This window comes from Mastacembelus armatus, chromosome 10, assembly GCF_900324485.2.
Source record: "Mastacembelus armatus chromosome 10, fMasArm1.2, whole genome shotgun sequence".
NCBI classification, from domain to species: Eukaryota; Metazoa; Chordata; class Actinopteri; order Synbranchiformes; family Mastacembelidae; genus Mastacembelus; species Mastacembelus armatus.
The window spans coordinates 10,737,154-10,761,620 of NC_046642.1; the positions used below are offsets into that span (position 1 = coordinate 10,737,154).

A 24,467-nucleotide genomic window follows, 5' to 3' on the forward strand; every position below is an offset into this window, starting at 1 on the left:
CTGGCCAGTGTGTGGCTGCATCTGTGTCTGTGTGTGTGTGTGTGTGAGCTCTTTGCTGGTTCAGACTGGATTCTTATGTTCTAGTTCCCTCACTGTACATTCTCGTATGTACTTGTGATGCTGATGGTGCGGTCACGTACACATTCACGAAGAGGAGTACATGTAATTGTGTAATAAGGGCGGCCCACCATGTGACAACCCTAAAGGCCATCAGAGGAGTCGGTGTGCTCCTGTTGATGTGGCAGTTTCAGATGTCAGTATCTTACCAGTCATCTGCTGTAAACAAAGCCAGAAAAGATACTGGTCTCTCTGGATGAGCAGATGGTAACAACACCGTACCTTTAGCCAGATCCCCATATCAGACAAAGGAGTGGAGTCAGCAGGTTTAAACCTTGGCAGTGAAGTAGGTGGTTTTGTGTCAGGTAGGTTAGCAGCAGTGGGAGACTTTGAGCCATCTTCAGTGTTACTTAGAGCCAAAGCTTCAGAGCCACACACCAATGCAGCATTCTGTTCCTCTTCCCCTCGGGACTGCTGCTCAGCATCTGCTGGAGGAAGCAGACTTTGTCCCACCGAACAATTGAAAACAACAACCTTCATCTCCCTTTTAAGTAAAGACCTTGACACAGAAATTCCTTAATGTGCAGCAACTGCACACAAATCATCCTTCCTACATTTACCATACTGCTCTGGGATTAGACACAAATACTTCTAAACAAAACAGAGACATTATCCCAGAAAATCCTGGACGAGTCCTCACTTGTGTTATGGCCCTGCTGGACTAATATGTGGACCAGGGGCCTCACAGCCTTTGTTTCAACAGCATTTAAAACACTGCTCTTTGTGTATGGCAATTTTAGTTGCATGTTCCAATGTACTTTACATAACCTTAGGAGATGAATATACACAGTTTCACTCAGATATGCAAAGTGACCTGCTCTTTAAGAAAGGTCCTACACACTCATGTTGCAGAAACAGTCAGGGACAGAAAATGTGTTGTGAGTGAAGATCACCCTCTGCTGGTTGAAAGACGCCACCAGAGCAGATCACTCTGCACCTGCCAAACCTACAGAACACAGATGTTTTAGTTTCTCAACCAGAAGGAATCCATCAGCTTCACTGTGCCTCACATAAAACCTGAATAATCTCCTTTTTCTCAAGTTGAAGAGTATATTCTTGATGATATTCATAACTAGTGAGACTCAGCTGAAGTAAAGCTCAGAGAATATAAACGTAATTGTAACTGAGGGGCAGAAAACCAGATTTAATCATGATAATCTAAATCTTCTTAGATTTCAGAGGTGTGACTGGATTCCCCCCTTTGACCCACTCCACATCCAACCTGCCACCCCCTGTCTATTGAAGCCAGCGCTCTGCAGACTGAAGAGGTTTTTGTGTCTCACCAGAGACCAGTGAGTACTTCTGTTCTGTAACACACACCCCAGGCGTTTTGTGTGTTCCTTAAACACAATTTTATCACAGAAAATTCTAACTACTTATTCACTGTTTTGTAGATGAATCAATCAGTAAAAATAGACGTACACGATGCAACTTATTGTAAAATGACCATCCTTTATTATTGGTATGTAAAACTAACCCAACCACACAGGCCTTATGTTACATTATGTTTTCTTAGTAAGGTAAAAGTACCTCAGAACATTTCATGGCTAAATGTACTGGGTTACATTCCACCAGTGCTTGTGGGACCCTCGGGGAATTTGTCCTCTGACTCACATAGAAGTTGGACAGTCCGGGATTTTTTCCATGCGTCCGTTCCAAAAAACTTCACCGACCAATGTGTGTGCAGCCCTGGCGCAGTGGCTCCTCCTCTGCTGCCTGCTCCCACATGTAACGTTATAGTCCTCACTCTGACTGTTGCATTGTCTCGTTGGGGACGCAGCGTGCGGATCCCTGTGCTGTGGTAACACCACCGCACCAGACGCTTAGAAGTGACACAAAATAAGGACGATGCCAACAGGAAATCAGGCCTGGGTTCAATATGAGGCATGACTGGTTGATGCTCCTTCAGTCTATCAGTGGATTCATTAATTCCAGCCTTGTGCCAGTCAGCGGGGCTGCCTAAAGCTGTGGGCTGCATGGCACGTTACAGATGGCGAGGGTTATATTTTCATTAGTGATGCGTAATTTCAAGTAGCTGCTATGTTGCAATCGCGGAGCAGTGTTGCTGTGCCTGGACCTGCACCTTGAACCATTCAATACCTTTCGTCCATTGCACGGTAACTGAGCAGTAGTCAGCGGTGCGCACCGGTTCCGCACACGGACGAAGATGGCCGGCCGCCGCGGCTGCGTGAACTCACTCTGGTCGGGCACCGAGCGCGTCCGCATTGGAGAGCGCCTCAAAGCGACGCTGGCCGGGGTGTTGGAGCTGGAGCTGCTTAGGTGCAAACACCTGGAGATGGTGGACGCCGCTCTGGAGGACCGAGCCTCCGTTGCCGCCAACGCAGAAGAGCCAGGAGTGAAGGAGGGGAGCGAAACCCAGGATAGCGTCGCTTCGGATGCCGAGCGTGGCTCTGCGACATCCCGCAGGCAACAGGTCAGTCAGTGCGTCTGTCAGCTCGTAGCCCAGATCTCTACATGACGAGATTATTAAATATGAATGCGGGGATAATGGTGATCTGCCAACAAGCCAGTCCCTCTGCGGCTCAGTAGACAGATTTTATCGCTGCCTGGCGGCGCGTGTCTGTGCCGAGAGCTGAATACTCAATTGATGGAGATGGAGCCAGAACCCATCCATGCATGTAGCCTGATCAGTGTGTACAGCAGCAGTGTGTGACCGACACATGGAGCAAATGTCAATGAGGTCATGGTACCAGGACCAGCTTCTGTCTGGCTGGCTCTGCGCCCTGCCTCAAGGTTATAGAGGAGGATGTGGAGGGATACATGAAGTGTGGGTATTAATACACAGGCCAGACACTGCTGCATTTCTTTGGCTCTGGTCAGTGAGCTTATCATCTGTAAAGGTCACTCTGTTACACAGCTGGCGTTCAAATCACAGTATGAAGGTAGACTCCATCACTGTCTGTCATTTTGTGCTGAACTGAAGGTGCAGTGTTGATCTTTTCATGTCAAATCCTTAAAGCTCAAGTGGAGCGTGACCTACTCTGAAAGGTTAAGGTCTGTGGTGTCAGGCTCATCTTCAAAGACACCAACACACACACAAAGAAACTCCACAACTTTGACCTGGAATAGAAACGCTGATGTTTTTGTCATGGTACTGTGGGATCATGACACATAATACAGGAGGTGGACAGGATGTGGTCATGTCCCATCTCAGGCCTGGTAAACCGCAGCCGTAGGTGGTCTGGTTTGTTATTTGTGAATGAAGATGTAAAGTGTATTAGCTGATAAATGTGAGGGAGTTCCCCTTAGATTTTAGGGTTAAAACTGAGGTTTAAAAAGAACTTAAGTGGGCCAAAAATAACCTTCAAGAGCAATAGGGATCAATATATTGATTGGACAGTTATCAGAAAAGCACTGTATTATCACTTTAATCATTTTTAGCTAAAGTTAATTATTTCCAACCTCCCAAATGTAGGCTTTTTTGCTTTATATCATAGTAAAGTAAGTAGGTTTTTCTTATTCTTTGATAATTTTGAGCGCAGTTATTTGCAGCATTAGAGAACATATTTTCCCTCAGCAGTTTTAAAAACAAAGACACCTAGCTTTGTGAAGTGGCCCTTTTTCCAGCTTTGAAAACAGTCTTTGAGTGCAAACTATGCCCAAAGCTGCACAGAACGTGCCTTAATTGCACCTAAAAAAATTGAAACTAGGAGTGTAAGGATGTGGTCTGGCTATTTACAACTTCTGTCTTCAGTTGTTTCTGAACATAAACTGAATATGTTTTGTGTTTGGATGGTTTGTTGCACAGGACAGTGTCACCTTGAACTCTGTGAAGGTTTTCTGGACATATTATCCCTGTTTTTTTAAAATCTTTTTTCATCATAGTAAATAAGTGTCAGATTAGTTGAAAGAAATAATTACTTTAATCCTTAGGAAAGAACAGTCTTTCGTCTCTTTTGTAAGGGTTGTATGTGATGAAACAGACTTTTTTTGCTTTGTTTTTTTTTTTTTTTGGAACCAAACCTAAGGTGGTTTCATTTCATTGCATATATTGTAGAGTGCAGTTAATGTATGTGCGTGTTATTTAATACTAAATCAGTCTTTCATGGATTATCTCTGGATCATTTCCAGATCTGACAAACCAGTAAAGCTCTGCTGGTGTTGGGAGTTTGTCACCTCAGATACCACAGTAAATGGGTCATTGATGGCTACATTAATAACTCTGTTATCCGTATTAGATACTTCACAGGGTCAGATTGCACAGTGTTATTACGCTCTGAACACTGTCTGTGTGTTTGATAGAAATGAGTGGTATTAGTCAGCAGCCTGCAGCACAGCAATGCATGTTCTGTCGTAACCAGGCTGCAGCTGAGGTCAGCTTTGCAGAGCGTTGTATTTATTTGACAATATGAAATCCCATCTCTTATAGGCGGCTGTAGAGATAAAGGGAGGAAAACAACTTGAATAATAAAATCTGTTTTATTAGTGCAAGGACAGATATTGTCTTCCCATCTGAGCAAGGGCATCTGCATGGAAGTGTGGCTCATAATGTGCTACCTTCCTCACCACCCACTAACCAACATCTCCACTGTAGTTCCCCCCCTGGTGCTGCGACGCCCTGTGGAGAGGCCGAGCAGTATTGCTCATTCTCACCTCTGAAGGGAGCTGCCAGTGTAGCAGAGCCGACTGGCACTCTGCCCTCTGCCCGGGCCAGCCTCCGACAGACATACATACAAGCACTTGCATAAATAGAGACAAAATGTTGTTGTAAAAGTGACAACAAATGTACATGGAATATCTGCTGTTTCATTTAAAAGGGAAAAAAATGATCTTAAAGATTTTATCCCCAAACACATTATATTCATGTTACCTGTACTTCTTTTGCTCTGTTTTTACAAATGTAAGTATTTTGTAAGCTGAGGATTAGGTGACTCATAACATAATGCGCTCTACTTTATCAGCAGCTTTGTTGTTTTTTTTTTTTTTCATTTTGGAATTACACTCTTAAAATATGATTCACCTTTTCAAGCGGAGAGAGAGGGCAAAAGTTATCATTGTGCAAATCCACATTTGGCACATTTAGGGTGAGATTATGGCTGTGTGGTGTCATCTGTGCAGAAAAGTGCATTTAAAATTACTCTCTTCCACCATGTAACGGGTTCCAGCATTTGTGGAGCACCCACAGCTTTGAGAAAAGTAATAACACCCTTTCAAAAATGCTGATTCTTCGGCATTATTTGTTAGAAAAGACATTGTTTAATGGGCATAAATATGTTTTCATGTCCTAAGTAATTCAGTTTCTTTGATGCAGGCTGTTTTGAGACAACACACTAATACTATTATTCCCAGTATTAGTATTACATTCATTTCTCACAGTTACAACAACTCTCTTTGCCTTCAGAATGAATGTCAAGGCCAAGCTGGTGAAATCCTCATTGTCGCCGTTCAGTGTTCAAAACTAAAAGTGTCCTCACTGAAGAGAAGCTGTCAAGGACAGAACTAAGAGAAGTGGGAAATCTGCTGCAGAGCGTTCCTTTATTTCACAGATACAGTAGTGCTGCAGTGATTTGTTGGTTGATTGAAACTCACTGGTGTCTGCTATTTATATGTTAAATTGTTTTGTTTTTTGTTTTACTATTAATATAGTTTGGGGACTTTTTATTGCTGTTTTCTGACATTTGATAGACCAATGAAGAAAGTTAAAACAATAATACAAATCATTTTTAGATGCAGTCCATATGATATTCAGTGCATGTGCCTATGCAGTGCTGTGTGTGCTCTTACCAAAGGCAGCTTGTTTTGAAATTAGGTTTGCTATTGGAAAAGCATCATCTTACATGCAGAGCCATTACTCCGACTCGTAGAGTGAGAAAGCTTTTGGCTCTGAAGGATCCCGTCTGAGCTCACCGGGAAAAAGTCTGAAACATCTGTACCTAAAAGATCCACCTGCATGTTTCAGAAAAGCTGGAGCACGTGTGCACTTGTGAAAATAAAAATGCACGGCATGGGCCGTCTTTTTATTTCAATACCACATTAATAATGCATGAAACAATAAATACCGTGTAGAACGAGCACAGTGTTTCTCACAACATACTCACTCCATTCTGACCAAACGCTTCTGCCTCAACATGGCAACTGCTGCAGCTTGTCTCACTGTACTGACATGTAGCAAGAGGTTTATTTCTTGTGTAGCTGCGATCACTGTTGCATTATTGTCCGATCGACCCATACATTTTCTGCATATGGTTCCAGAGGGGCTTGTGCTCCTCTCTCCCATGAAGGAATATCACGTTACAGCTCTGAGCAGACCCCCACACACGTATCTGTCAGCACTGGTCCCTGTGTAACATTATATCATGTGATGGCCATTGCAGTTTGGTGTTGAGGGACAATATAGAAAAAGTAGATTTGGGCAATGAGGGATATTTTTGCAGATACCAACACATCCACATTCCTCTTTAAATAGTTCATTTCTGTCTTTATAAAAGAGAAGGGTACAACTTAAGCTGAGGCTCACACATGTGCAGAAAGATAAACATGATTTCATAGCCGTAGGAAGAGACTGCAAAAAGTGGCATTTTCCAACAGAACCCACAAGTGAACGTAGATGTAAATTACACCCAGACCTTTTTTTTTGTGCGCGTTCAGGCTGTGGATGAGTTAAATATTTCGCCAGGTCTGTTGTGCTGTTGTGGTTCTGTGTGGGAGGAGAAGCGAGCAAGAGCTAGAGAGCGAGCAGCTGTAGCTATGGTGAGTAGGGGGTGGCTGGCTCTAAGGATATTATAGAAGTGGGAGGTGGGGGGGGATTATTTGTCAAGGGGAGTGTGGGGGAGGTTGGGGTCCTTCAGGATGCCCTTCTCTCTCACCCGGCAACCGCTCAACCCCGCCTCACCCTCCCTTCCTCCGCTGCCTTCACTCACCCAGTGACTCACTCCCTTATTTCTCAGTCTCTCTGTCTTTTTTTGTCCCTCTCGCTCGTTTTGGTCACCCACTCAGCCACGACTCACTTGAGGTTCACTGGAGAAATGAAAAGAAAACCCGGGGACAGGAGAGAGCTGAGGCTCCCAAATCTCACAGAGCTGAGATAATCTTAAAACAGGTCGAAGTCTGAAACTCTTTCTCCCACTTCTTTTCCTTCTTCTCCTCTTTCAGTCCTCCCCCCTGTCCCTTCTGCTGCTCTTCCTGCTCTTTGTTACGTCATCTGTCTTCTCCCATTATCTTTTGAGCCCCCTCCTCTCCTGCCACCCCAGCAGTGACTCACTACCTGTATTGTTTCTTTAATAACAAGAGGATTGATCAGTGCCACTCACAGTGTTTCTGTTGTCTGGGCTGCATCAGTCTAATGCACGGGCTCTGGAGGGGTGGGTTTGGGGATTTGGAGGATAATTGGAGGAGGGGGGTTACTCAACCAAGCCCTTACCAATCTGGGAAATGGAAGCGCTTCACAAACTTGATTGGGCGATTGTTGTCTTTGTTAGTGTGTTTGGGGTGTGATTCCTCACTGTTCCGGTAAGCATGGTGTGACGTCATCAGAGCGTGCGTCTGGCAAATAATAACTTGGACACACAGTCCTGCATGTCTTCAGACTGTCTCACACTGGCCTAGTTATGTGTCTGCACAGACAAAGACATGCAGGAGCTCAAAGAGTTATGTGTGTAAAGCAGTGGCCTTATTGTTGAAAGTACTGTTGATATTACTACTACTTTAGCTCTACTACATTTCAGAGGAAAATGCCATTTTTACACCACTGTGTTTATTTGATACCTATGGGTACTACCTACTTCTCATGTTCTTACATTTAAAAAACATATAATAAGTTTATAAAACAATAAATAGATAAAATGCAAACTGATGTCTCTTTGGGGCCCCTTGCACGTTTGTTTTGTATTACTATTAACAATAATGTCATATATAATAATATGTCAGAATGATATTAGACTCATATCACTGCAGAAGATTTACTTCTGATACTTTAAGTACATTTAATACTTCTGTAGTTGTACTTGTAATGGAATTTTTTGATGTAGTACTTCCTTCACTGCTTATTGCTGGAGAAAACATATTGATCATTTTATGTTTGTGTTGCGCTTCATGTTATTTTGAAAGTTGACAAAAAGCTCTTTTGTTTAAAGTGCACTGCCTTGAGTTTTCAGCCACAGCTGGAGGCTTTACTCACTTAATGCAGCAGCTCAGTTGTCATAAAGATGGTTTTGTTTGTTATCACATGACTTAAGTATGGAATGTCAATCATGTGGATAAGTAGTTGCACAAATACAGTCTACTAGTCAATTATTTGAAGGGCCTTTACATGTGATACAATACAGGCTGCACTGCTGATGTGTCAGTCCTCTTTAAAAAAAAGGCTTGTAAACTCCTGAAAGTGTAACTGGGGACAGAAAAAGCTAGTGTTTAACTAGGGCTGGATGATAATTGATAGTGCGATCACATTGTGATTATATGTTAGTGAAAAAAAACAAACAGAAAAGTCCAAAGATATGGGGGGGGGGTTCCTAGTACTAATTATAGTACTTATTTCACCTATATTGGTGAGCTCAATGCTTTATGTTTAAAGTTTGTTTAAATATGAGGCAGAAAACACAAGTACATGTGTGAACCTCCAACCCAAAGTATCACCACTAAAAGTCTCTTGCACAGTGGTGAAATTTCATTATGGTAAAGATGCCCTGCAACATATGCCATAGCAACAGACTGTTACAGCTTTAAATCAGTTTAACTGAACCTTTTTAATCTTGTATTTTGATCAACTGCAAATGTTTTGCACTGGTTGACCTTTGTATCCAAGCAGGCAAATATGTTGTTTGTACTTATAATCAGTCGATATTTAGTCAAAGATATTGCGATATTTGATTATATCAGTATTGCTCAGCTCTAACTTATCAGTTTTTTTCTTTTTCCAGGCTCCCTCTCCCTCTGATATAATGGTACTGCCCTGTCAGAGCAGCCCAGAGGACTGTGGCAGTAATTCAGGGGATGGGACAGGCCACTCCTCATCTGGCAGGGGGAGTAACTCACGCTGGTCTACTCTGTCCTGGGACGCCCCATCTGATCTACTCTCTCCCCCAACACCAGACCCCAGTGGTATGGTCCACCTGGACAGTGATTCCAGACCCAGTTCAGGTAAACATGCAGAAGTCAAAATAGTAGACAGTGTGTGATAACAGCACAGACCTGCTTCAATGCCCAACACAGTTTGTCACCTTGTGTAAGAGAAGTCCCGTTAAACATTAACCGTACTCTTTTTACTTTTATTTACTTGCACTGACTCATTCAGTGTCTTTCTTGCTGTCAACTTTTCAGCCTTTCTTGCCAAACTCTCATTTTAACTCTGGCCTCTGTGTCTCTACATCCAACGCAGACATTTCACATCCTGCTACTGACTCGTACACATCTTTTTTTTTTTTTGTTTTTCTTAAATTATTTTCTACTGTCTTGTAGAGGTTATCTGAAAATTTAGCAAGTAATTCAGCTCAAACCTGAAAACCTGGATTACTTCAGGATTTTTAGGTGAGAAGTTCTTATCAAACCCAAACCTGTGATTTTTCTAACTTTAATTCAGACTTTTGTAATATTTTAGAGCTGGTGTTAGTGTTCAGAGCTGTTCTTTTTGTGTGTTGCATTAGCTTCATGTTTCTTGGCAGCCAAACTGTGGATCAGTACAGTGACATGCTTCTTCTGGAATTTCTGTTAATGAAATCTGGGTTTCTGTAGGTGATGTCTTTGTTTAGCTGGTTTTTACTGATCTCACTAAGTGCACATTTCTCTTTAACACCCACATTCCTCAGAAAAGTCCTGACATGATATCTAACAGAAGCTATAAAACATATGATAAATGTGCAGTACAGAGAAATGGCATTTATGATATATGTGGATAACAAATAAAAAAAAAACATCACATATGGCCATCTAAACAGTCCACAAAATAAGAAAAGGAAATCAAGTTAGCAATAACAAACAATAAAAAAGAAATAATGAGTGTCATAATAGAAATCATTAGCTCCAGCAGATCCCCATGACCCTGGTTAAGGAATAAGCTGGTATAGATGATGCATGGATGGATAATACAAATTAGGACCTCTATCTTCTGACCCACATCAATAAAACCTATGAGCATTATAGATGGTTGTCAGATGTTGTCACATGCCGACTTATTTTCCTTTATTTGCCCAAGGTTTCTATTCAGTGAGTGGGAGCTCTCTGTCGGACTCTTGCTACTCTGTGTCCAGTGATGCCACTCAGGGAGGATCAGCACCACTGGCCAGACCTCTGAAGCTGTGGGAGCAGGTTCCTCTGTCTGCTGACAGTACTGATATCATGTGGTCAGAAGGTGTAGAGCAGCAGCAGCAGCCTGTAATGCAGAACAGCCAGGAAGACGCTGAACCAACAGAAGGGATGCCAGCTTCAGGTGAGCTGGTGCAAGTAATGGATCCATGTCTTGTGAATCCTCTCAAGCGAATAAATTTTCAGTCAAAGCTTTTTCAGAAAGGCCAACTGAATAGAGTTCAAAGCAGTGTTCTTGCTATAAACATCAGTGGTGGACTTACATCTGGCAACAGATACATAAATATTTAGGGAATCCTAATCCATAATAAATATATTTTGTCTGAAATTCTACTCTTTTACAGTTCCAAGTGACCTTGAAGTCACTGGTTTGAGTTTTCTGTCTGATCTCTGCTCAGGACTTGGCGACTCCCTGATTGTTTACCTCCTCCCACTTCTAAACCCCATTCCCACTTCTGCAACCTCATCACTTCAATCAAATCCCCAGCTGGACCCTCGCTACTGTACAGACCTGGTTTCCCGTCGAACCAAAGAGGTTTACTCCTACCCCAGCCCACTGCATGCTGTTGCCCTCCAGAGCCCCCTCTTCACCTCCCAGTGCCAAGAGCAATCAGTGTCCCCAAGTCCTGAAGGACCTCAAAATGATGAGCCACCAGAGCCCAACACTGAGCCGGCACTCCCACTCCAGCCTCATCAGCCCCCCACACCGGCCTCCTTCACCCAGCTGGAGCAGTACATCTCTCGGTTGGCTCGTCAGTACCACAGTCGGGCAAACCCTTCCACCTCTGATCTCACTTCAGCTGCTACCCCTGGTCCAGTCATGCACAGAGGCCTTTGCACCCCTGGCAAAAGTCATGGTTCCACTCAGTCCCTTTCTGCTTTTGAGAGCCGCAGTACACCCACCACCCTGCCAGGGGGCAGCATCACTCCCTGTAAGTCACTGTTGGGAAACTCTGCAAGAGTCAGCCTCAGCACTGCTGGGAAGAAAGCCACCAGGAACTCAATCAACCTGGGTAACCTTCCTTCAGCAACTGGAGAGGATTTCAACATAAATCTGCATCTCAATCTCAACTTGAACCTGGCTCCAGGTTTAAATTCTAGTAGAGGACCAGTGGACAATCCCAAAAATGGCAGTTGTGGAGCTTTTAGAAGTGACTTTGCTTCAGCTCCCACTGCCTCTGCGTCATCACTTTCCTCAACTACTCCTACCCCAGCACTTAGAGCTCGCCCACGTATTTCAACTTGTCCAAGCAGCCTGAGCCACCGTAGTTCCCTTGAGGTCACTTCAGGGTCTGGTCCAAGTCCTGGATTTGGGTCATCTGCTTTCTGTCGTTCATTAGACTGGAGCAGCAGTGCTCCACATGAGGCTGGCCCACTGGTGCTTGGTACAAATACTACATCAGCTCCTGGGTCCCAGCGCAGCAGCTTGATCCAAGAGTCCAGCCCCAGCCCCAAGCTAAGTGAAGACTCACCTATGGTGGGAGAAATATCCCGCCTCTCTGGCCTGTCCAGGGCTGTTGTGGTTGGACTGATGGAACAAGGTGTGGAGCTGGATATTGACTGCTTCCAAGCAGATACAACAGGTGAGGTAAGAGGTCATAGTAAAACTCATCTGACAGCCGCGACAGATCATTCACATGACTACAATAGATTGATCGACCTGAACCCCCAGAGACCAATACAGCTGTCTCTCAGTGTTACCCATTCTCCACAGTCTCAGTCCAGTCTCACCCCACCTCTTTCACATTCCAGCAGCCCCATACACCCATACCAATCTATCCATATTCCCTATCCCACACACTGCCACTACCAGCAGATCCCTTCTCCATCTGACCTTCCCTCTTCCACAGCCTCCTCACCTGCCTCCCGCCCAACAGCCAGAGGCCACTCTCCTCCCAGGCCTCTCCAGCATTCCCCCCTAGGTACCACACCTCTCTCGGTTTTTCGTCGGGATGCCCCCTTTCAGTGCTCCTTGCCACGTACCAATACTAGGACATCTCCTTTGGAGCATGGTGGTATCCAACCGAGAGGTGGATCACTTAGGCAGAGTGGAGGAGGAAGTGGAGGTAGCAGCGGATGGAAGAAGGTGGAAGGGGATGGTCTATACAGAGGAAAGCATGCCTCACACAAGCTGATCAGGGCAGCAACAGTTACCAGCTATGCCAAGAGAGAGGACTGTAGCTCTGTTTGGGCTGAGGAGGAGCACAATGAGCGAACGGCGGCTCAGACGCCAAGAAAGACCTCCAACAAAATCTGGCGGGGCTTTGAGGGACGCCTCTGGGGTAAGGAGTCAGAAAGTGAAAGGGAAGAGATGGACAGAGCTGAGTATGGCTATGGATGGAGAAGGAACAGTGTTGGAAGCTGGAGGAAGGAGCACAGAAGGGTGAAGACTTCATCCAGTAGTAATGACAAGAGGCCAAAAGTAGATAATTCACCCATCTTCTCAAAGAGGAGGGGGAAGGAAGATGGGGAGAGACGCAGCTCCAGCCTCAGGCTTTCCAGGAGGGCTCTATTCAGGAGCGAGTCCCAGGGTTTGCTGGTGCCTCGTAATCACCAGGAGGAGCACTCAAAGCGGGCACATTGGGTCTCCTCCTTAGATGTGGGTCAGGGGGGCCTGGGTATTAGCAAAGATGAAGGAGTTAGACTGCTGAGAGCAAAAGAGGACAAACGCCTCTCCTCCACTGCCAGCCTCTTTAACCTTTCCCGCTCTCAGAGCCTGGAGGGCAGCTGCCATTCCCTCTCTCCTCTCTCTTCCCCTTCTTATTCTCCATCCCCTCCTCCACGGATGCCTCTCCAGCGTTCTCGATCACTGAGGGACTTAGGGAGGAGAGTGTTTGGCTCCATGAGGTCTTTGAGTCTCAAACGGAAGCCATCAAAGAAGTGACACTTGTAAAATAAATTAACATCACAGCAGGTAATTCTGCCATGTGTTGTGTTCAAAACTCCAGTGATGGTTGGTATTATATTACATGTAAAGAAAGTGCCATCATTTTTCAGTTTTCAAGCTTCATATATTTATGATTGATTAGAGAGATACACTGATTATATAATATGAGACATAAGATGACTGCCAATCACCATCCACCAACATGATGGAAGTTGCTCTCAAGCACAGAAAATCTGTAAAACCTATAATTAATTTTGTTCTTGGCTCATGTCATTCAATTTAGTAATGTTTTGTACAATTTAAAAGATATAACCACATTTTATAGCCTCCTAAAAAGTAAAATGTCTACCAAATTTCTATAATCAGGTTCTGGAGCACAGTGAGTGCTTTTTACCGAAATGACTGCTGTCTCCCAAAGTCCTTTCTCACTAGTAATGTATCAATGTAAATTATACCAGCAAGGGTCCTGTAGGATACAGCAGAGAAATGTCAGTACTGAAAACATAGGTGAATAATTAGTTTTAAGGACTCCAAACATAAAAAAAAAAACAATTGGACTGGGTTTTCATAATTTGAAAGATTTGGCAACTTGGCAGAAACACTATAGTGGGATCCTTTTGTGAAAAGGTAGCCCGGTTTTAAGATACTCAATATGAACTCATAACACTGGAAATGAGCAGCTTCGTTACATATTGGTTGAATTCTCCTGTAATCATGAGTATGAATGTGTATGTGTACACTCCCCTGCATGCTGCTTCTGTGACTATTTCAGTGATTTTAGCTATTGTGAGAATGTGTTTTCTCTTTAAGGGCAATATTGCCTCTGAAGTACAATCATATTGGCCAGATAATGACCAAAACTAAGCAAATACTCTTTAACTTGATATTGTGCTCAGGATTTTTAAATAAATATTGAATGGTTATAATATTGAGTTAATGGAGACAAAATGTGGCTTCTCATGGCTTACAATTAATAAAAGAAACTGATCGTTGAACTTGTACTACTACTTTCTATACACATGCAGGTATTTTTTTAAACAATCAATGACTTCATTAAAATGTATTTAAAAAAATATTTTACTTTAACTGAAAAAAAAAAAAAAAAAAATATCAGAAATTACCAAAAAACAGTGGAGGCAAAATCTGTTTGAGTAGTGCATGAAGAGTCTTGCTTTTGCTTTCTGAAGAATCTTTGTGAAATATCCAAACTCTTGCTCTTTTGGTCTTTAAAAAAAAAAAAAAAAAACGCAGCTCGGTTTCTCTGTTGCTAGGAAACTAACTTCCCTTCTGCTCTCTTCTATTTTCAGCAGCAACATCTTTAATTTCCTACAAACTCCATTCCAGTGTTCTTTACAGTGTACAATCATTACTTTCCTACACCTAAAAGAGACCCAGTAACATTAATGATTCAAGATGTGTGAACATTCTTCAGGTGGTTTTAGCTGAGGTTGTACAGTCTCTCTCAGGCTCAGGCTTTATTCGGCAGGTTGAGCTGACAGGCTAAACTGCCTCACCAGTTCTGTTGGTTTGGCTAATCCCTTCTGCAGAGCTGCTCTTTGGGCCAGAGGAAAACATGTCTCGATACATGGCCTTCTCTTTTTGCAGCTCCCGATTCAGTTTCTCTTCGGCCCTCTGCAGGTGCTTCCTCACGCTGACATCTGTGACAGAAAATTTCATAAATTTCTTTCTGGAAAGACATACTTCCCTTTATCCCACAGGTGTTGAAAAATGCAATCTGATTATGCAAAGCATCATATTTTAATACATTTGTAAAGACAACAGGCTGTCTCCATTGGTTGCTTTTCAGCCAGGTTTTTTAGTCATGTTGTAAAATATAGATGAATCAGTAACTGTCTATATGGGCCACATAACGGCCTGTGCCTCTATTGTACCTTAAGAACATCTCTGTGACCTAAAGTATATTTATCAAGCCTCAAGTCTAGTTTTACTCTGTGATTTGTGTAACCACACTGATTTTGTTTTGGGGCTTGCCAAAACAATTCTAGTACTGTGGCAGAATGCATCATGTGAAGACACAGGGGCCCGAAGCTGCCGGTGTGCTGCTTTGCTATGTGACCTGTGAGGAAAAGCTCTAGATGGCACTGATGTGGTGGATTTTCTCTTACCATTAGGCTGCTCTCTGCAGGCCTGGGAGAGGTACTCTTTGGCAGTTTGTGCATCTCCCATCTCCAGAGCAGCTAGTCCTGCTCTGTATAGTGCTTTGACATTCCCTGGTCGTAACTGCAGCACCCGCAGGCTGTACTCTCGCACACGAGCATAGTCAACACTCTGTTTCTGCAGCAAACAGGCTGAAAGACATAGATACATACATATGTATAATACATAATACACACATACCCAGCTGCCCATGTTATTTTTCCTTTATCTTCCCTTACAAATGGAGCATCACTGAATTGCAGATGGATTTGCAAGAAGGACCTGTTCACACATCAAAATCACTCAAAATCACATAAATCACATAAAACTGATAACTATGGTAAAGTACTCAGCTGATGTCAGTAAGTCTTTTGTGGAGACTCTGACAACATTGTAACACAACATGAGATGTTTTTAAGTCAACACTATCTGAGCTAGAACTCTATCACTAGACTTCGCATGATTGTGATGTTTTATCTACCCGCTATGTTGTTGTAGCAATCCACTTGTGTGTTTCTCAGAAAGGCCTCCTGCTCAGGTGTGAGAGCAGTTATCTCAGGTCCAAACCCTTTCACTGAAGACGTCACATCAGAGTCCAGGCTTCGGAGGATCAGCAGAGCGCGGTGATAACGACCGATAGCTGAGCGGATGTTTTTCTCCCTGTAGAAAGCATTTCCCTCAGTTTTCATATGGGCTGCCTCCTCTAGCAAAGACCAAACTGGCTTCCCAGGAGCCTGTCGGTGTCCAGAACAGCCTGGTTTTGCTGCTCCCTGCGCATCAAGACTCTCCTCTCCTCCTGCATCCTCCATTTTCACAGAGGAGCTAATTAGCTACTAAAATGAGAAATTAAATATGAATGAATGTGTAAAAGCCATTGAAGAGCTTTACATAAATATACAAACATCAATCCATGTTGGCATGTCTGCTGTTCATTTAGTGCTGCACACATCTATCAAGATATTTACCAGAACTTTTAAATGAGCCCACTGTTCTAAGTAAATTATCAAAAATTGTACCAGACTAAAACAATTTTTAGTGTATGAATATTGAATGAAGCTTGATGAGTTTCATAGTGACATGAAAAAAACTGAAGTTTTAGTGTCTTTATGGATTTAAATATAAACGTCACCATGATGTAAACTGTATCAAATTATAAAATCTAAATGATAACTCCTCTGTTACTATAAACTACATGTCATTTCCAGGTGCCATCTTTGTTTTTGCGGAGAAGAAATTATGTTTTTTTTTCCTGAACCGGACAGCTTTATTTTTGTTTATTTTTAACAACTGGAAGCGAGAAAGAGGATTCGAGAAATACCTTCAGAAGTTGGGTGAGTGTTGTCAAACCACTGGAAGGATTTTCGGGATTACTGGGAGAGTTGGCTATCACGGTGACTCACATGTGTGTAGTTACATAAATTGTACAGTCAGAAACTGGGACTAACGTAAGGAGTTCACCGATGTTACACTTTAAAACACCTTCTGTTGACACGCCAAAGCTCGTTGATCATTATAACCCAATTATTTGGGTTAGCATTTAAGAAAACAACGCTTATTAACGTTAACGATAGTTTTCTAGTCATTTGGTAGCGTTAACTTGTGTGCAGGCTAACGTGTTTAAGGCACAGCTCAGGAACGTTAACGTTAGTTTCTATGGTAACGCTGAACTCGACGCCTGGTTCCTTTGACTTCTAAAATACGTCATAGTTCGTTACGTCATCCATTAGGAACATTTTAACGAATTTTAACGAACGTTAACGCTCTGTGGCTAACGCTAACCGAGCTAGCGGTGTTACCAAGGCAGCTTAGCTACACATTTCTGCCAAGACGACAGCGCAGTTTAACGGCGTGACACATTAAAATGCCACAGATAAAATGTTATTCTTGCTCTCACCTTACAAACCAGCCGGAAGAAGAACAAACAGATAGCTAGTGCTAGTTGACAACCATTCTGCTGCTGTACGCTTTCTTGTTTTCCTGTGAAATGGGAAAAACTTCAATTACATGCAGCGGTACTGCCACGACACGGCCGAAACAGGTATTACCAGAAAGTTTTTTTGTTTTTTTTTTTACATTTTTTAAAATTAAATAACATTAAATAATAGAATAGAATAAATAATAAAATTTGAAGTTGATTGTAGATGTTAAACATCTTGTATTAGATCAGATATGTTAAGTGTGCCACCATTAGAAAACATGAAATACAACAAACTTAATTAGCTAGCTACATTTTATTTTTGAACATACAGTTTATGCTTGAAAAAAAAAAGGTATGTAGGTGGGGAAAATATCTAAAGTACCAGTACTTCACCATATGAGTTACAAAAGTCTACAAGTTACAGAAAAAAAAGTTGAGAAAAAACACTAAAATTATATCAATGTAATTATTGGAGTTATTATACAGTTTTACATGTTTTTTCCACCAAGATTGTCATTTTGCAAAGATTAAGTATTTGGTATAAAAATTTTAAAAAGATGAAATAGCTATAAAAAGAAGTCTAATTTGTTCCCAGAAGTCTAATAATTTTTTGTTAGAGCCTACTCATTTGTGTTTCATTCTGAACTTCATGTTTCTCGACCTCATCTTGTTTGGTGCTGCCATTGTTCATTACTATTAGTTTATGTGACGGTTTGTCAGTTATCACTTTAAGTACATTCCACTTTTCAGGAATCAGTCCCTTCCTGAAGAGCAGTGAAACAAGGTAGGAAAATAGCAATGTAGTAAAGAGGTTGGTCAACATGCAGATAGTCATAACAGGAGTGCACTGGACATACATGCTGTCCTCAAGAGTACAACCTGGGAAATGCAGAACTGTTGGCAACCCTATTGATGGTTCACCACTCAGCAATCTCAACAACACCCCAGCCAGCAAGCCTATAATGGCACCATAGCCATTTGAGATGTTGAAGAAAAGGACGGTAACAAGTTGGGGGAACATGATGGCATAGGTTATGCCTGAGCCCAGGATCCAGAAAGCCATGATGCTGTTGTGTAGGAAGGTGAGCGATGTGCCAGCCAAGCCCACCAACACCACAGTGACACGAATCACCCACTGGAGCTCCCTAGCTGATGCCTGCAGGGGAAAAACAAATCCTACAAGCTGGAACAGAAAAAACGATAACAGGAAGTTAATCTTGTCTTGTAGTTTTCTCTTACCTTGGTCCTCAGGATGTTCTTATAGATGTTGGATGTAAAAATGGAGGCAGCTGACAGTAAAGCCGAATCTGTTGATGACATCACGGCAGCAGCTATAGCGCCAATACCAACAATAGAGATGTAGTTTGGGGTGAGTTGCTGCAGAGCAATAGGCAGAACTTGACTGGCTTCTCCTCGCTCATATGGGGACAGGGGGCCGTATGTGGTCATGTTCCAGTCTGACATCAAAACATAAAAATATCAGTCACTGTTTCACATTTCAATTCTCTTCAACTCTGCTGCTATACCTGTAGATGCTGCGACTGCTCCAATCAACACGGAAGGGATTCCAAGTATGAAGATGAGAGGAGCTGCAATAAAGCAGGTGAGTCTGGCTGTGAATGATGAAGAAGCTGACAGTGTCCTCTGGTGGAAGTCCTGATATCCCAGGTTACCTAAACTCTTAGGAAAAGAAACAAAACAGGTTTTAAGAACAGATTTTTATGGTCATTGAGGTGTTTTTTTTTACAGCACGGAAAAAACAGTGTAAACACCACACCATAGGCTGATATAAAATATCACAACATAAACCTCAACTGATGACACCCTCCTTGTTATTGTATGTCAAACACTTTAAACTTAAATCAGTCTTACTATGTATATATTCACTTTCAATATTAAAACACAGTGCAGATAGTCATAAGAAAGGGATATTCAGACAATCTTTAAAAATCCAAAAACCAGGAGCCCTGTGTGTAAGAATACTGACTGTGAAATAAATTATATTCAGTCACCACTGTTTTTATTTATGTATGTGCTTTTCATACTGAGATGTGAAAATGGCATTGTGAACAAGGCTTATTTACAGGGCAAACAAACAAATGCCTATTCAGTCTGTAATTATGAATGATACCTTGTGCAGATAAATCAAATGTAACAAACACGACTGCCAAATGCAAAAACAAGTTAACACCCTTCCGTTGCTTGTGGGCAGTATACTTTAGGTTATTCTGGAGAATAGTATGAACAATATTTGTCATTGTTTTGCATGTTGAAAGAAAAATACATATACATTTGCATAAAGCATGTGGATTTCTGCACTCCCATGTTGATAAGAATATTAAGAACTTGAAAAATAATGATTAAATATAAGAGTATGAACACTTTGTTCAGTTCCTAAGATATTTAAGATATATTTAATGAACATCCATTTAATGAAGTAAATCTTATTTATTTAAGGTACATTTAGAACAGATCACAAGTTGACTATGAACATCATGTGATTAATTGCGATTAGATATTTTAATTGATTGACAGCACAAGCACAAAATTACAATACTCACCAGTATTAAAAAATTATCAATCCACCCCCATGCTCTTTCTTTTTCAATGGTCCCAATCCAGGGAGTCTGGTAGGTAAAGTTGAAAGCAGTCTTGCTGATGTCAACTGAATATGGGTTCGTCAGGATGAATGGGACACAGAGCCACTGCAGAAAAAAACAAGAAATAGCTGACATAAACCTGTTAAAACATGCATATTTACTTGTAAATTAAAGTTTCACATTGGTATGTGGGTCGATGAATACAGGCAGTTAGTGTCTGAACTGGTTTTAATTTGCTTTAGGGAATTCAATTGTTGTTGAATTGTCTCATCATAAAGTTTTGGTAAAGTGGATTCCAAGTTGGGTGAGGAACTCACCAAACTGAAGAATATGAGCGTTAGCTGTATGATGTCTGTGTAGGCTACAGAGTAGAGGCCTCCCATCAGTGTGTAGATGATGGCAACTGCTGCAGAGATCCAGATGCAAAGAGGGTAGGACAAATCCAGAACCACACTCATTGTTGAGCCTGCAAAAGTCATACAATCACATATTCAAATACATTGAATGGACATACATATTTTACACTATTTACAAATATTTTCTAATTTAGTGATATTTATTGTAACTATGATTAAATAAGATGTTAATAGATTACTGGATTGCTTTTGTCAAATATTTAAAACAGAGTGTCAGTGTGCAAAGTTTACATGTAAATACAAATAATTTATTTAAATCAACTTATATTTTTTTTGTTTGGTTTTGTTTCAGCATTTCACCTGGTGCTTTTCTTGGAAATATTATGATAAGATGCTTGTTTTTTTTCCTAGGATTTTATTTGGTCCATAAAAACAGGCATGTTATCCTGCTGATGCGTTTCTTATCATATTATTTCTTGGAAATAATGCATGTTTGTTACAGTGTGTTAAGTAAACAATAGGAGAAAGTAAACTGTAACTTTTAGTGTCACTTACCTAAACCAATAAGAGTTCCTGTCACCCAGATTATGTCAGATATCAGCAGTGCCACAGAGAGAATCCCACTTACTACGTTTCCATACTTGATCTGAAATGGGTCCATCATCGTTGTATATTTTCTGTCCCTCATAGGCTTGGCAAAGAAAAGTCCACCTTTATAATTGAATCACACAAAAGATACATATTAATGTCCCTGTATGGGAGTCCTACTTCAGATATCTCTGTTTAAAAGACATTGATTTTTAGATTGCAGTAACATAACACATACAGTGGGTACGGAAAGTATTCAGACCCCTTTAAATTTTTCACTCTTTGTGTCATTGCAGCCATTTGCCAAAATCAAAAAAGTTCATTTTATTTCTCATTAATGTACACTCAGCACCCCATCTTGACAGAAAAAAACTGAAATGTAGAAATTTTTGCAAATTTATTAAAAAAGAAAAACTGAAATATCACATGGTCATAAGTATTCAGACCCTTTGCAGTGACACTCATATTTAACTCACATGCTGTCCATTTCTTCTGATCCTCCTTGAGATGGTTCTGCTCCTTCATTGGAGTCCAGCTGTGTTTAATTAAACTGATTGGACTTGATTAGGAAAGGCACGCACCTGTCTATATAAGACCTTACAGCTCACAGTGCATGTCAGAGCAAATGAGAATCATGAGGTCGAAGGAACTGCCCAAGGAGCTCAGAGACAGAATTGTGGCAAGGCACAGATCTGGCCAAGGTTACAAAAGAATTTCTGCAGCACTCAAGGTTCCTAAGAGCACAGTGGCCTCCATAATCCTCAAATGGAAAAAGTTTGGGATGACCAGAACTCTTCCTAGACCTGGCCGTCCAGCCAAACTGAGAAATCGTAGGAGAAGAACCTTGGTGAGAGAGGTAAAGAAGAACCCAAAGATCACTGTGGCTGAGCTCCAGAGATGCAGTAGGGAGATGGGAGAAAGTTCCACAAAGTCAACTATCACTGCAGCCCTCCACCAGTCGGGGCTTTATGGCAGAGTGGCCCGACGCAAGCCTCTCCTCAGTGCAAGACACATGAAAGCCCGCATAGAGTTTGCCAAAAGACACATGAAGGACTCTCAGACTATGAGAAATAAGATTCTCTGGTCTGATGAGACCAAGATTGAACTTTTTGGCGTTAATTCTAAGCGGTATGTGTGGAGAAAACCAGGCACTGCTCATCACCTGCCCAATACAATCCCTACAGTGAAACATGGTGGTGGGAGCATCATGTTGTGGGGGTGTTTTTTAGCTTCAGGGACAGGATGACTGGTTGCAATTGAAGGAAAGATGAATGCGGCCAAGTACAGAGATATCCTGGAAGAAAACCTCTTCCAGAGTGCTCAGGACCTCAGACTGGGCCGAAGGTTCACCTTTCAACAGGACAATGACCCTAAGCACACAGTTAAAATAACAAAGGAGTGGCTTCGGAACAACTCTGTGACCGTTCTTGACTGGCCCAGCCAGAGCCCTGACCTAAACCCAATTGAGCATCTCTGGAGAGACCTGAAAATGGCTGTCCACCAACGTTCACCATCCAACCTGACAGAACTGGAGAGGATCTGCAAGGAAGAATGGCAGAGGATCCCCAAATCCAGGTGTGAAAAACTTGTTGCATCATTCCCAAGAAGACTCATGGCTGTACTAGCTCAAAAGGGTGCTTCTACTCAATACTGAGCACAGGGTCTGAATACTTATGACCATGTGATATTTCAGTTTTTCTCTTTTAATAAATTTGCAAAAATTTCTACATTTCTGTTTTTTTCTGTCAAGATGGGGTGCTGAGTGTACATTAATGAGAAATAAAATGAACTTTTTTGATTTTGGCAAATGGCTGCAATGACACGAAGAGTGAACAATTTAAAGGGGTCTGAATACTTTCCGTACCCACTGTACACTCATGATGGACTGTTTAAAAATGCTCAAGACTGAAGACAGTAGAACAGGAAATAACTACTCTTGTAATCCATGCATTCTTCTTTCTGGTCAAAACCTGGTGCCCACCATACATACAATGCATCTTGGCCACAGGCAGTTTGATCAGAAACCCCCTCAAGCAAAGAAGGGGAGTGTGATACAGAGGTCTGGTAATCACACTCCTTTGAGTTGCCTCCACATTTGATGCATTTTCAAACTGACACTGACTCACTTGAAACATATGACCTACAGACATTGACATGTAACATCACTGCAGGTCCCTTTTGATTTAAAATAGTTTGATTTATTTTCGTACTGATAGATAAAGGTATGTGTTCACCCTTCACCCATCAATAGTTGTCACTAGACTGGAAGACATAGCACATCTAAAAAATATATGTAGTGGTAAATATTTATTTTGTTTAGATACTTCTTCCAATTGTGGCTTCATACTTGGGTCACTTTTGGAAAACACCCCACAACTAATATACATAGGATACCATTATTAGGAAAAACAGTCTTACCCAAAATGAAAGACAGGGCTGCTGTCACTGGCATGACAGCCCATGTCAGTCCCATAGTAGGAGTGTACACTGCCTCTGTCAGACCAACAATGAAGCCTCCACCAACAAATGTAGCTGCAGAAGCACAACACAACAAACACACACACACACAGTATTATATTTTGAGATACAGTTTTGAAATAGCACAGAGGCAATCGCAAATCAGGTTTAACCCTCAGTTAATTTCTGCCTGTGAGAAACCCAAAATGAATTCAAAGTAGAAGGAGATAAAAAGTACGTCTGAATAGATCATTATTAAATCAATGTTTTCTGGTAACTACTATTTTAAATTTTACCGTGTTTCAACAGTTTCCCTTCCCACAGTGAATGTCAGTCTTCTTACTCACCTGTCATAGTGAAGATCCCCACCGCCAGGCTGATTCCTCTGTTTCCCAGCAGAGTGACCTCCGTCTTGTCAGCCTGGCTGTTCTTCTGCAGCTGCTTGGCCTTCCTGGAGGCCCAGATTCCGATGCCCAGCACCATCAGGTAGAAGAACACCGTTACCACTAGTCCTGTGACATTCAGCCCCATCGTGCACCACTGACTGACTGAACTGAGTGAGGGGCGGTGGCTCCCAGCGATGCTCTCAACACACGTGTTAAAATAATCAGGACTGGATCCCACTAAGAAAATCAGGATGGTGCAGTTCAACATCAGTAAACCAAGCTTAGGAGAAAAAACAGGTCAGTTATTAAAGAGCAAAGCTCTGTGGCTTTGGATTGTTTTTTATACTCTTTTACACTTTCAGTCAATTTCAATTAGATTCATGTTTCTTTTCTTGTGAGATATTTCAATTTTATATTATAAGACCTTTAAAAAATGAAAACATCAGATTTGAATGAATTCTAAATAGAGTTTTCCTTGAACAAAGAGGAGGAAAAGGGGGGGTGCAGAGACAGAAGATGAACCAGATTAAATTTGAACATTAAAATTAGAAGTTACAGCTTTGGACTGCCAATCATTTGCTCTGGCAAAGCACCTGATTACCCAATTTAGCTAAAGGTGGTTTAGGGATAGTGACATGCATTACTTTCATCACTGTGTCTATTTTGATACGACCACTGGGGGCATCAGAAAAGTTCACATTCTACACAAATATCTGTAACAAAGTTCAAGACAATGCATCA

General features: G+C 41.8%; 3 protein-coding genes and 1 long non-coding RNA gene across 7 annotated transcripts; 2 read left to right on the forward strand and 2 right to left on the reverse strand.

Annotated features, from left to right (window-relative positions):
• Positions 1–1,300: 1,300 nt before the first annotated feature.
• On the forward strand, positions 1,301–14,372 carry LOC113144275 (mucin-5AC). Of its 3 annotated transcripts, none has more exons than XM_026330184.1 (4): positions 1,301–1,409; positions 8,997–9,216; positions 10,268–10,501; positions 10,722–14,372. In XM_026330184.1, exons 2-4 carry the CDS (start codon positions 9,018–9,020, stop codon positions 13,259–13,261), a joined length of 2,973 nt encoding a protein of 990 aa, XP_026185969.1. In that variant the 5' UTR covers positions 1,301–1,409; positions 8,997–9,017; the 3' UTR covers positions 13,262–14,372. The 3 variants fall into 3 exon arrangements, with proteins under 3 accessions (XP_026185969.1, XP_026185967.1, XP_026185968.1); XM_026330182.2 differs by lacking the exon at positions 1,301–1,409 and adding an exon at positions 1,859–2,551; XM_026330183.2 differs by lacking the exon at positions 1,301–1,409 and adding an exon at positions 1,859–2,551 and having other exon boundaries at positions 10,776–14,372.
• Positions 14,373–14,562: 190 nt separating this feature from the next.
• ttc9c (tetratricopeptide repeat domain 9C) lies at positions 14,563–17,435 on the reverse strand. Of its 2 annotated transcripts, none has more exons than XM_026330188.1 (4): positions 17,316–17,435; positions 15,903–16,254; positions 15,391–15,573; positions 14,563–14,922 (listed from the first exon to the last, which is right to left on the reverse strand). In XM_026330188.1, the coding sequence occupies exons 2-4, from the start codon at positions 16,228–16,230 to the stop codon at positions 14,765–14,767; spliced, it is 669 nt and encodes a 222-aa protein (XP_026185973.1). In that variant the 5' UTR covers positions 16,231–16,254; positions 17,316–17,435; the 3' UTR covers positions 14,563–14,764. The 2 variants fall into 2 exon arrangements, with proteins under 2 accessions (XP_026185973.1, XP_026185974.1); XM_026330189.2 differs by having other exon boundaries at positions 15,903–16,251; positions 17,316–17,400.
• LOC113144281 (uncharacterized) lies at positions 16,705–23,778 on the forward strand. The gene is made up of 4 exons (XR_003297146.2): positions 16,705–16,752; positions 18,568–18,708; positions 18,872–18,942; positions 23,650–23,778. It is a non-coding gene; the product is annotated as an uncharacterized LOC113144281 (long non-coding RNA).
• LOC113144276 (high-affinity choline transporter 1-like) lies at positions 17,691–23,908 on the reverse strand. The gene is made up of 8 exons (XM_033325402.1): positions 23,688–23,908; positions 23,302–23,415; positions 20,851–21,006; positions 20,257–20,405; positions 19,901–20,044; positions 18,866–19,019; positions 18,579–18,796; positions 17,691–18,495 (listed from the first exon to the last, which is right to left on the reverse strand). The coding sequence occupies exons 1-8, from the start codon at positions 23,869–23,871 to the stop codon at positions 17,953–17,955; spliced, it is 1,662 nt and encodes a 553-aa protein (XP_033181293.1). The 5' UTR covers positions 23,872–23,908; the 3' UTR covers positions 17,691–17,952.
• Positions 23,909–24,467: the final 559 nt, after the last annotated feature.

Coding starts and splice junctions, on each gene's coding strand:
- LOC113144276 (XM_033325402.1), bottom strand. CDS start 23,871: ATGGGGCTGAATGTCACAGGACTAGTGGTAACGGTGTTCTTCTACCTG. Junction 20,045..20,256: donor CGCTCATATTCTTCAGTTTG/GTGAGTTCCTCA, acceptor TTTTTTCTGCAG/TGGCTCTGTGTCCCATTCAT. Junction 19,020..19,900: donor TTGATAATTTTTTAATACTG/GTGAGTATTGTA, acceptor TCTTTTCCTAAG/AGTTTAGGTAACCTGGGATA.
- ttc9c (XM_026330188.1), bottom strand. CDS start 16,230: ATGGAGGATGCAGGAGGAGAGGAGAGTCTTGATGCGCAGGGAGCAGCA. Junction 15,574..15,902: donor TTGCTACAACAACATAGCGG/GTAGATAAAACA, acceptor TATGTCTTTCAG/CCTGTTTGCTGCAGAAACAG. Junction 14,923..15,390: donor CTGCAGAGAGCAGCCTAATG/GTAAGAGAAAAT, acceptor TTTCTGTCACAG/ATGTCAGCGTGAGGAAGCAC.
- LOC113144275 (XM_026330182.2), top strand. CDS start 2,285: ATGGCCGGCCGCCGCGGCTGCGTGAACTCACTCTGGTCGGGCACCGAG. Junction 9,217..10,267: donor TGATTCCAGACCCAGTTCAG/GTAAACATGCAG, acceptor TATTTGCCCAAG/GTTTCTATTCAGTGAGTGGG. Junction 10,502..10,721: donor AGAAGGGATGCCAGCTTCAG/GTGAGCTGGTGC, acceptor ACTCTTTTACAG/TTCCAAGTGACCTTGAAGTC.